Source organism: Lytechinus pictus, chromosome 5, assembly GCF_037042905.1.
Source record: "Lytechinus pictus isolate F3 Inbred chromosome 5, Lp3.0, whole genome shotgun sequence".
In the NCBI taxonomy this organism is placed as follows: domain Eukaryota; kingdom Metazoa; phylum Echinodermata; class Echinoidea; order Temnopleuroida; family Toxopneustidae; genus Lytechinus; species Lytechinus pictus.
Window position 1 is genome coordinate 53,743,718 of NC_087249.1, and position 11,904 is coordinate 53,755,621.

The following is an 11,904-nucleotide window of genomic DNA, read 5'->3' on the forward strand; positions in this document are numbered from 1 at the left end:
TGTGAACGAAATCAAAGACTGCCTCCCTATAGCTAACAAAAATATTTGCAATCAACTGCTTATTTGTGAAAGGCCACTGCAGACCTTTAATATACAAGGCTGGTCCACGATCCGATTTTGGAAAACAAATCGCATTTTGCCCGTTTTCTGAAAATTTGAATGAAAAGAGTGATTTTTTAATTGAGCTTAAACTTAGCTGCACGAATATTAATAACAATCTTGGTGATTGCAAACTTTTATTTTGTAGTAATTAAAGGCCAAATTAGTTTAAATCGGAGCCAATCGTACTAAGCCTATACTATGCCGCCATTACGACTCGACTAGATATTTATTAAAATACGCTTTTATTCTAATAATTAAGGATGATAGCAAAGTCACACATTTGAACATAGGTATTCGTACGATGATTTAGAACATATACTGTAAGATGGCTCAATACTAGCATCAAATTCTACTATACATTTAATTCCAAAATCAGGTCGCAGACCAAGGTGTGCGGTGGCCTTTATGCATATAGACAGAGGCAGCATTGCATGGGCCGACACCGCCGACCCCTATCATTTATCAAGTAGTCAATATAGGAATATAGTCGAAAACAGATTAAGAAAAAAGTGATAACAAATATAGAATTGGCTCGTGTAACTCCCGAATAAAAACGATGACTTGACATTTATAGGTCTTCCCATCACCGATTCCCTACAGAATGGTATCAAAAGCCATAATATAAGACGGAGTATTGGAGTATTTGCTGTTTCGTGAAAATACACAATTTTATCAAAACAGATTGGGCTTATTAATTTGATTTTATTTATTTTCTTCTGCATAGCAATGGCATTACAAATATAACAGATCTTTCTTTTTTACAATAAATCAAATAATACATATTTGAACATAAAATCACTTGACAGACTGTCATTGTATAAGCAAACTGCTTGAGAATGTGACAAACCAAAACATATATCAAAAAAATAATATTGAATAAGCATAATTGATGACAGGGAGCGATTAATCGATTGGGCTATATTAATAGCAATGAAATAGTGTTGCACCAAAATGATCACGACGATTTTGGCCTACACAGAAGTGAACTGAAATCATCACCCCGAGACACCCGGTGCTACAGTATGTTTCATCAGCTATTTTTCTTACTTGGCACTTTAGCCTTCCATTGGCACAGTCTGCTGTGCAGACCCTTCACTCAATTTAAGGAGTCTGAATGCAAAGCCTACAATGATTTGTGTACTGAATGCAGGGCTGAAGGCAAATTTTATATTATGTTCTACTCTTTGTGTGAAGACACACGTGCTATGATCAAGATTTCAATCAGGGTCTGTGCCTGCAGCAGACTATAACGATTGACATGATTGGTCGTGCAACACGGTATAGCAATATCTTGAGCAAATGAACTAATAATACTAAATGAAACGATGATCAAGTGTCAAAACAAACTTAGCTCTGATCAATTAATTTACATTTTGTTCTGTGAAGATAAATCAATTCGGTAAGCAGTCACGCCATCCCCTCTTGAGGCGTTGGCTTAGATCTCTGACAAGCGTCTCATACTGAATATCATCTGCGACATTTTGATTTTGATCTGGGTCTATGGCATTGATGTAGAGCTCCTTGGCTTTGACGTCAGTCCAGTTGCCTTCAAAGGTTATGTGATTGAAGCCAATCCATTCTGTATAATGATATTCTCTTGTTCTCATGGCGTAACCCATGATGGTTATGTTGACAAGATGAGGGACATCACTACCCTCGTCTTCTGGAACCACACGTGGTCTTGGATACTGACTGAACGTCGCGTTCTTCCACCGCTTGAAATTTGTGACGCGGTCGGAATTACCGCTTGAAATACCGTCGCGCATCCGGTGTTCGATCAATGGAGCAAAACTTACACCTTCGGCGCAGAAATCAATATTGAAAGATTTCTCCGGACATATCGGAGGAATGGTAATGTTTACTAGATCTGCAAGTGTAGGAAAGATATCGACAAACTCGACAAAGTCCTCGATGTATGCATTATCTAAAAGCTCTATGTCCTCCGTACTGTTGTCTTCGGTGAATGTGTAAAGTTGTCTCTCATCAAGTATTGCCACGGCACCGACAGCGTTTTTATGGAGGTACCTGTCCAGTTTAGTACCCATTTTTTTATCCTTTCTAGGCACATTGTCCGTCACTTTCTTCTCAGTCTGTAGAGGATCAATAAGATTGAATTTTTTGACCGAATTCCAGCGTGTGTCAGTCAGACCAGGAATGTAAACCATCAGAGGGGCTCTAGTCGCCAATTCGAAGTTTGAAAACTTGCACCATTCTCCATGCTCGCCAAGCTGCCATCCTGTATAAGTAGAGGTTTAAACAATTATTAGACCTAACGTATATTTAAGCTAGTCATTACACTTCAGAGTAAAGAAAATAGTGGTTTATAAAAATAGGTAAAACATGTGTTTCCTGACAGCTTGGATTGAAGAAATCATGAACATTAATTAAACCAGACTGGATTCAACAAACTTTTCAATAATAAAAATGAAATGTAATATTATGTACTAACGCCTATAGGACGTGTTGAAACTGTTCTCGGTACCTCGATCGTGCCCAACCTCGCACCCGACCTCGTGTGTGTCTTCTCAATGCCCTCGATATGTCCATGTGAACTAGGCCTATATATATCACCCATCATCTTCACCATTATTATCATCTTCGTGATCACCAGTTCACCATTCTTCATGATTATAATTATTAATCATAATAAATCATAAATAATGTTAACTTGCCGTGGTCACCAACAAACATAATAATGGTGTTATCAGCGAAGCCAGATTCTTCCAGAACGTTGAGCAGTCGGCCTACTTGATAGTCCATGAAGGTTGACGCTGCATAGTAGTTTTGACGCAGAGGTCCCTTGAATAGTTAAGAGTCAATAAAAATCCATACCAATAAAAAGCAATTACAATGTGGATTTCCAGACCATGCAGACTAATGACCAATAGTGCTGAAAATTGTGGGAAAAATTTAGAAGTAAAAAAAAAAAATCAACATTATTTTATCAGGCTTTACTGTTTGTCATCAAATTACATTTACAAGTTTTAACTTTGTGTGAGGGGAAAAGAAAAGGCCTAATAGTTAAATTTAAGTTGAATTTCCGAGAGAGAAAGTGAACTGTATCCTATAGACCCTATAGAGTTGATAACAGGCGGGAATGCGTCGAGATATGGAAAGGGAGCAAAAACGTTGAACCATGGTGGTATGGTTGAACCAGACGAACCCTAATATGACCTCTGCATGTTTCATCGTGAGGAACAGAAGACAGCTTGTTGAGGTTTTGATATTCTTTTTTTTCTTATCCCCATGCCTATCGAGCATTTGCACCATGATTATAATTGTCCCGCCATCCGATACAGGCAGTTATACCCTCATACTCCACCCCCTAGCTCCCGTACTTTGCCGAAGTCTAGATGGTGGCCAGAAAATATATGAAATAAAAGCAGATGCAAAAGCAAAAACGGTCTATCTCAAAAATCGCTGTTCTGAGAAAAAATTACTTTAAAGTTTAGAGGTTTGAGCTTTTTTATGAGACGGAAATTATGCATTTTAGCAATGGGAAAAGAAGCACAATAAACACTAATAACTGAAGATTATTTAGCTTATTTGGGGTTTTAATTATGAAATAAATGAGATTTTTGTGTAGATAGACTGTTTAACCACAGCACATGTATACACTCAAACTATATATGGTCTATCTTCGAGATGGGTAAGATCCATTTTACCATCTTACCCAATGCACAACATTCTTCAGCGATTTTCGAGATAGACCGTTTTACCATCTGACGGCCGTGTGACGTGGCGGTAAACTGGTCTAACTCGAAGATAGACCATTTTACCATCTGACAGCGATGATTCAAAAATCTCAATTAAGAAGTTTAAAGGTTTATGTAATAGATAGCTCGTTTTACCTCCAAACGATATTACCGACAATGGGCTCACTCAAAGATAGACCATTTTACCATCAAATCTGAAGGAAAAATACAAAAAAAGTGCCAAGATAGCGGAAATTATTTCTAAATCAAGACAAGGTGGGATTTTCTCGATAGCACCATTGGAAAGAGCGCCCTCACATTACGAGGAAAGTGAATTTACCTCAAAAAGTCAAATTTTCGAGTTAGACCGTTTTACCATCTGACGGCCGGCCATGCAGCCTTATAAGGGGGGGGGGGTATTTTGACCGCCCTTCCTCTAATGAAATATAATCGCCAATCCTTAATCATAACCTTACATGATAGTTCAGCGGGAAAGTGCCATACGGGAGGGGTAATTTCAGCGTCCTTAGGTCAGCACCCTTTCTCATCCTCCCGAACACCTCCCATGCCACACTCGGCATTTGATCGGGAATGTTCGGATTAGAAGCGATTTCGACCGAGCTCAGGGGATACAAGGTTTGGTACTCCTTCGGGTATTTCCAGGGAAGGTGAGGTTTTCGATAGCCGACAGCCAGAAAGAACGGTGTCTTCATGGAATGATGTGACCGGGCTATACGAAACGAAATGAAGTTCTAATAAGAATGAATATTCATGATACTGTTGGATGCGACTTGGGGGCACGATCCGTTCGTGATGACGACCTTAACTCAAGAGGGGGGGGGGGGAGGGGTTTCTAAAGAAGAAAAAAGCACCATGCAATAGTCAGGTACGTTATTATGTCGGTGCATAAATAATCTCTTTGTTTGGCATGACCCCCACCCCCCCCCCCCTCCCTGCCTTATTAAGAAATGATCATAATCATCAGCACCAAACCAGATTTCTGGCCTACAAAATGGGATACCGGGAAAAAGACACAGCCAGTCCGCCATTTTGGCGCAAAAGCATTTCAAGGAATAAATATTCCTAACGGGTACCTTGGTTGAGTGTAACCAAAATGTTAATTAATTTCTTGCTGAAGGAAATAGCGCCATGCTTGTAGGATTCGAACCCACGGCTCTCTGATTGAAATATGAAATCAAGCAAAGCACTCAAAATTTCATCGAAATTGGATAGGCCCTATAACATGGCCTTCAGAGTTTCGCTTATAGTTTTGTGAAATTAAGCGAAAGATTGAGAATATCATAACTTTCTTTAATTACACCTGATTTGAAAAAAATGTTGTGGCCTTATGACTTTTACTGATAGGGTCCTATGTTTGAAAACTTGTTTGATAAAACAAGGTAAACAGTAACACAATATATTATATTCTGCGTGCGTCGTAGTTATGGAAAGCAAATCGCAAGATGTCACAAATAATACAATTTAGAACATATAGATATTTATATCAATATGTGCGTAATCTTTTGCTGAGAGATATGTTTTTAAAGATCTAATCTATTGATTCGAGGATAGGCCTTTCCTTTAAGAATAATGATAAACAAAAAGATACTCGGCACCGTCTCCGTTATTTTCAATATCTTCTAATCTATCTTTGAAGGTTTCCGCAGAAGACAGATTTCGAAGAATTTCTGCTGCACGGTCGAACGCCTGAAGATCCGGTAGTGTTTTCTCGGGCATCTTGTCTACATCGATGGGACACATGGCATTGGATTGCAGGGATCCATCGATGCTCGGGCATACCTGAAAGAAAAGACACCTTAAATCTAGAATCATTACCTTCCTGATCAGTATTTTTCAAAATTATTCCAGTTTTAGTTAAAATAAATTTAGGTCAAGATACCTTGAACTGTTAGTGCCAATGGGTCAAGGACGAACATTCATGGTGCAAGTATGTTAAAAATTAATCAGAAAAAATAGAAAAGAAAATAAGGTATTTATAGATGAGATGAAGACGTAAAATGAGAAGAGCGTTGAATTCAATGAGTTTGGTCGAATAACTAGACCTAAACAATAACCCAATTTTTCATTAAAAAAAGATAAGTGAAGTCATCTTTTTATCACATACCCCCCCCCCCCCACTCCCTGATACCGCCCATAGCTGCCCAGGAGCAATGACACAGAAATATTAAAGTAAAAAATATGAGGTTCTGATTTGAGAGGGAGCAAGGCAAGAGAGCAAATATATTTCATGACAGGTAAACAAAAATCGTACAACGTAATCAGCCACATAAAACAAATGAAATCAATTTAATTTTTAAACTGAAAATCAATTTATTGATGTCAGGAAATGATTTTTAAAAGTATTTTATTCACATCATGGGTATCCAATGCTAACATAATTATATTGATTGAAATTATGCATAGAAATTAAGTTTCCCGGGGGTCACTTCTAGTGGACAGTGGACAGCATCCGGCACGAGAAAGAGCGATGCTTTTCGCGCGTTTTGGCGTGGAATGCGAATGGAGTGTCAAAAACGCAGACAATAGGAATAAAAACCCTTAAATCAAGATGGTCCCCGCGATGGTCTAATTAATGCTTCCATTGCGAGGACAGAATCAGCGTTTTCAAACGTCGATTCAAAACGCCGATCGTAAACGTGGTTCTGGGAGTGCTGTTTATGCTTCACTTTTCAGAGGCGAAATCACTAACTCCAGCTGGCTTCGCATCGTAATTTTCGTTGAGCAGGAAAGCGAGGTCAAATTGGGCGCGCCCTTTTTCGAAAGTTTTTTTTCCGAGAGTTGTTATGGGGAAGGTACGTTGACTGTCACTGGCGTAAATCCCGGGGGGGATGGGGGGGGGATATATCCCCCCCCCCCCCACTTTTCGAGGAGGGGGGGATGGCCTGTACAAACATCCCCCCACTTTTTACGAAAGAAATGAAAAAAAATTACAAGAGATAATTGTTTTATTGGTGAAAATTCTTCCTGAAATACCGCTTAAAAATAAAACAATATTATTGAATCATAAAATGCAAATAAAGAGCCAGTTCACCATTTCCAATCGAAATACTTATGTCCTTATTATAACATTGAAGAGAAACTCCCGTTTCTTCCAATTAATTAATGTTGGGGTCTATGGGAAGGGATCAAGATGGAATGTCAATTCTTTTTTAATGTAATCTCTAATAAAACCATTAAACCATCATGGGGTAAAAAAGATAATAATATTGGAGGGGTATTTGCCATATGGACATACAGTGGCGTAACTACGGGGGGGCACGTACCCCCCCCCCCCCCCCGTCGGCTGACCAAAAAAAAAACGGGAAAAGGGGAAAAGGAGAAAAGAGGGAGAAAGGAAGAGAAGCGTATAGTGGGAAAGAAGAAAATATTATTAATTATAATGTTATATTATAATTATGTTATGTTACATTACATAAGAAACGTTTTTATCATAACTTCATGAAACATAATTTGCCCAGGGCCTGGTGCTTGCATTGTCTGTTAACGAGATGTATAGTCCTGTTGTACTGAAACATCCCGTTTTCAAGTCAATATAAACCAAATATATTTCCTAGCACTTGAGTTATCATTGTTTTATGTAGTGACATATGCTTCTTTTTCATGACTCAAAAAGTGATTGCCCCATGTTAAGGTCTTCGTATATATGAAACATTTTACTGTCCGTGATTACGTTCGCATTAGTGGATTGGTGAGATATGTCTGCTCTTCATGAATTCCTAAAATCAGTCCTTAAAATGTCCTTTCTTCTGATCTGAATATCAAAAATTTTCAGCTCGCGCTTCGCGCTCGCATCATTTGGATATTGAAATACGTATGGTCCTAGTTAATTCCCACAAAGAAACCTTAGAATGCCCCACTTCAGGTCTGAATTATCTAAATTTTCAGCTCGCGCTTCGCGCTCGCAATATTTAATTAGGGAGATGCGTATGATAATCATGATTGCAATGACTACAACAAGTGTTTCATGTGTTCAGATGTAATTCTTATAAACCAGCAAGCGCTTGGCACTCGCATTAGATGACTATGGTGAGATATGCATACTCTTAATGGATTCCTAAAATATATTCCTCAAAATCTCGCTGTTTGGGGTCAAAATATACGAAAACTTCAGCTCGCGCTTCGCGCTCGTTTTGTTTAGCGAGACGGTACCTATCATGATTACACAAATTTGATTATAATGTCTCTTGTTATGTGTTGATATTAAAAAAATTCAGCTCGCGCTTCGCGCTCGCATTATTTGATCAGTGAGATGCATATCCGTTTTATGACATTGTCCAGAAAATGTCTCTATTAGGTCAGTATAACTGGCAACTGAGTGCGCTCACTCAGTGATTCAAACATTTTGCTGGTGCCCCCTCCCCAATGCCGTGACCCACGGTACGCCACTGTGGATATATCAATGAAAATTCCTTGCATATCTAAAAACGTGATTGCAAAAAAAAAAAGCCAAAATATTTCAGTCATCCCCCCCACCCATCAACACGGATTTACGCCAGTGTTGACTGTTATTTAAACATCGAACAATTTCCGATATTTTAGTCATTGCATGAAGCTACTTGACCTAGCCATATATTTTCCACCATGGTGAGGATAATAGTGAGAAAAAATAAAGAATTAAATTAAAGAATACATAATAAAATAATAAAACATCTATTTGTTTATGGGCATCTGGCGATGTCTCCTCATTATAACTCATGTTCCAGGTTTTTTGTTGTTGTAAATCCCTCAACATTCATCGTGATGACAAATTGGAAGAGTAATACTAGTGATAGTACTATATCAATTATCACACATGCGAATGTAACAAGGGAGATGAGAGGCAATTCCGTGGAGGTAACATGCGACCATGGAGCAATGCGACTGTATTTGCCCGCGGATTTTCATCTCACCGGAAGCATGCACCAAATGACGTCATTTAAACACGTTTACGATCGTGGTTCTGTTTATACTTCCCCAGAAAGCCTGATTCTGTCTGGTCAAACGACGTTTACAAACGCACCTATTTGTGAGTTTACGATCGGCGTTTTGAAACAGCGTTTAAATGAAAGTAAGCATGGACGCAACCGTGTTTTGGACTAACCACGTTTGGAAACGCTGATTCTGGCCTGAAAAATGGATGCATAAACACGGCCTAATAAAGTAGGCCTATGTAGTTTTGCAAATCTGGGACATCCCCACAACAATCCTCGCTTAGAGCGTGCAAATCTTGGACATCATCTGCATAAAATCCGCGTTTAGAGTGCATGTCCTATATATATCGGCATGCATGCCCTCGAGTCCTCGTACGGGGTCCTCCTTTTTCAGGACTATTCTCGCGGGTGTTGTCCACTCTTCAATGGCAGAGACCCCCGGGAGCCGGGGGTTAACACTTTTACCTTTGCATATATGTATTTATCTGTTGACGGATGGTATGCTGGTATTGACCAGCTGTATGGATAATCGTCATTGCCACCACTCGCTATTCCTGCATGGGATAAATTTACACAGAGGGGCATTTTTTGCAAGAAACTTACAATCCGTTTCAAAATAAATCATAAATATCGCAATAACTATTTCTGATTGAAGGCTTGCCTGCAACAAAACGTACAGAATCATTTGTTTTGTTGATTGAAAATTACATTTTGTGATTCATATTTTTTACGTTAAATGGATATATTCTACCAGAATATTAAGAAGAAATGTCGAATAGCGATTATAGAAGATAATGTCAATCTGTAAGCTACTAGGTATCCATGCGTATAAAATAAAGTTAGCAATAACATCAGATTTCAACACGAATTTCCCCTTTCACCTGGGTGGAAGACCTTCCCAATGGAAGCAGTAAAGTATCCATGTTCTTTGAAGTGTTGTGGTAAAGTCGTGTAGTTTCCTGCTGCATCCCTCCAATAAGAGGAGAAATCATAGAGCTTGGTTGTATCGGGGCGTCTTCCTGTCAGGAAGGATGTTCGGCTTGGGGCACATAATGATTGCTTGTAATATAAACAAATTGATATCCAAATCTTGATGTTTGTCTCTGTTGTTAGAAATAATCTTATAAATTGTCCATTCTGAGTTTAAAAGGAGTGTGATGAGTATCGGCCTTGGCATGATATTCTAATTAAGAGCAAACCTTCGGGCAGTAAAATTGCATAAATGAACAGAACGCTATGTGATTTTACTCTGATGAGTGCATATCGAAAAGTTACAGTTTCCTATACAATATTTTATTATGTTGATAACTATTGAATACTGATTTGTCAAAAATGGACTTGAATTATTACCTGTACCATAGCATTCGTAAAGACAGCTGACTGAGCTGCTAGTTGGTCGATATTTGGTGATATGATGGGACCCCCATAGCATCCAAGCGATGGCCGTAGATCATCTATGACGATGAATAACACGTTGGGTCTATCTGTGTCCATAGCTGTCATATTATTAGTGTAAAATATGAATTAGGGTTAATTAGGAGATATTGAAAAGAAAGGGGAGAGGGAGAGAGAGAGGGGAGATATATATTGAGAAAAACTGATGGGAAAATAATGGGAGGCACTAGCGTACCTACGGGGGGGGGCAGACTGCCCCCCCCCCTGACGAGTCACAACCCATGCAAGGGACATATATCCCTGCCCCCCTGACGAGTCTTGATGACCTTTTTTTTTTTTTTGCTTGTCAAATTTTTTTCTGGTACGAAATCCTTTATTTGTGGTTGAAGACCCTTTTTTTTTTTTTTTTGCTTGTCAATTTTTTTCTGGTACGAAATTCTTTATTTGTGGTTGAAGACCTTTTTTTTTTTTTTTTGCTTGTCAATTTTTTTGGCGGACGAGATCCACTATTTGTGTATGATGACCCTTTTTTTTTTTTTTTGCTCGTCAAATTTTTTGGCGGACGAATTTGCCCCCCCCCCCTGTGGAAAATCCTAGGTACACCACTGATGGGAGGGTAATAGAAGGGAGACTCCTGGAGTAAGCAAGTAAACCTAAATTAACCTTGCTATGGAACCCCCCCCCCCCCCCTTCCCCGGATGACCAATACTTTGACAAGCAAATACTAACTGCTACACAAACACAAAAACACATAATTATCATATAAGGAAGTCTGCTATCGACCCACAATTGCTTTATTTAAATCAAACTGTATTTACCTGATGTATGTAGAAAGCAGAATGTCAAGACCGACCATGTAACAGCTAGAAAATACATTTTAATGGGACAAACCAACCATCCTGGGAAGCCCATTGCTGTAGATCTACAGAGCCCACTGATCCAGCATCAGAGATTGCGAGGTATAGGCCTTTGATCTATTGTTTCAGTGAAAGGTACTCCACCACTTGATCTAGCTCGGATATCTGACTTGACTATAATTTGTCTGACAAGTATTCTGTCACTCGATCTTGCTTTGATATCCTGCTTGGTTATATTTACACGCAACTTGTCGTTAGTATGTCATCGAAATGCCCAATACATGGCTAGTACATCTAACCTCCCACTTCCCTGCATGGATAATGTCCCGGATAATGTTCAAACTTCAATCCGGATTCTGGCAGTGTTATTGTCGTTCATTCGTAGACCCGCGGATGGCGGGCCTTTACCAATAACTCCTTGCCTTTACTCATCCGAGTCGGAGCATACAGTCATGTAGCCATGATCCCATTCAATAAAGGCAGTCTTTGAAATGTCCACTTTCAAGTCAGAATAGGCCTAATGTATATATATCAACTATCTTCACCGCTTCACCGATTTGCATTCGCATTATTTGTTAAAACATACTCATCCATGCATCCTGTTCATGATTACGAAAGGCGCTTAGAATGTCCCGGTATTTTAGGTCTAAATCCTCCCCCCCCCCCAAAAAAAAAAAAAAAAAAAAATCAATGACTCACAATGAATCACAATGAAGCTCAATAATGATGACCAAAATGACGATTTCGCATGATAATTTAAAGGAGTCGAACGGGATGAAATATTCAACATTGATGAGAACAACTTTTCGTATTACAAATACGCAAAAGCAATATTGGCATATTATTTAGTGTACCATACCATCGAGTCACTCATACACTACTCATGTCACCTCTAAGTGAATCTTTAAAAAAGTCATTATTTTC

General features: G+C 38.9%; 1 protein-coding gene across 2 annotated transcripts; it reads right to left on the bottom strand.

The window, feature by feature from the left end:
• Nucleotides 1-790: 790 nt before the first annotated feature.
• Nucleotides 791-11,593, bottom strand: LOC129261086 (iduronate 2-sulfatase-like). 2 transcript variants are annotated; one of them, XM_054899124.2, is made up of 8 exons: nt 10,942-11,593; nt 10,079-10,224; nt 9,610-9,787; nt 9,194-9,282; nt 5,414-5,597; nt 4,274-4,527; nt 2,775-2,901; nt 791-2,338 (listed from the first exon to the last, which is right to left on the bottom strand). In XM_054899124.2, exons 1-8 carry the CDS (start codon nt 11,033-11,035, stop codon nt 1,494-1,496), a joined length of 1,917 nt encoding a protein of 638 aa, XP_054755099.2. In that variant the 5' UTR covers nt 11,036-11,593; the 3' UTR covers nt 791-1,493. The 2 variants fall into 2 exon arrangements, with proteins under 2 accessions (XP_054755099.2, XP_063955318.1); XM_064099248.1 differs by lacking the exon at nt 9,610-9,787 and having other exon boundaries at nt 10,942-11,483.
• Nucleotides 11,594-11,904: the final 311 nt, after the last annotated feature.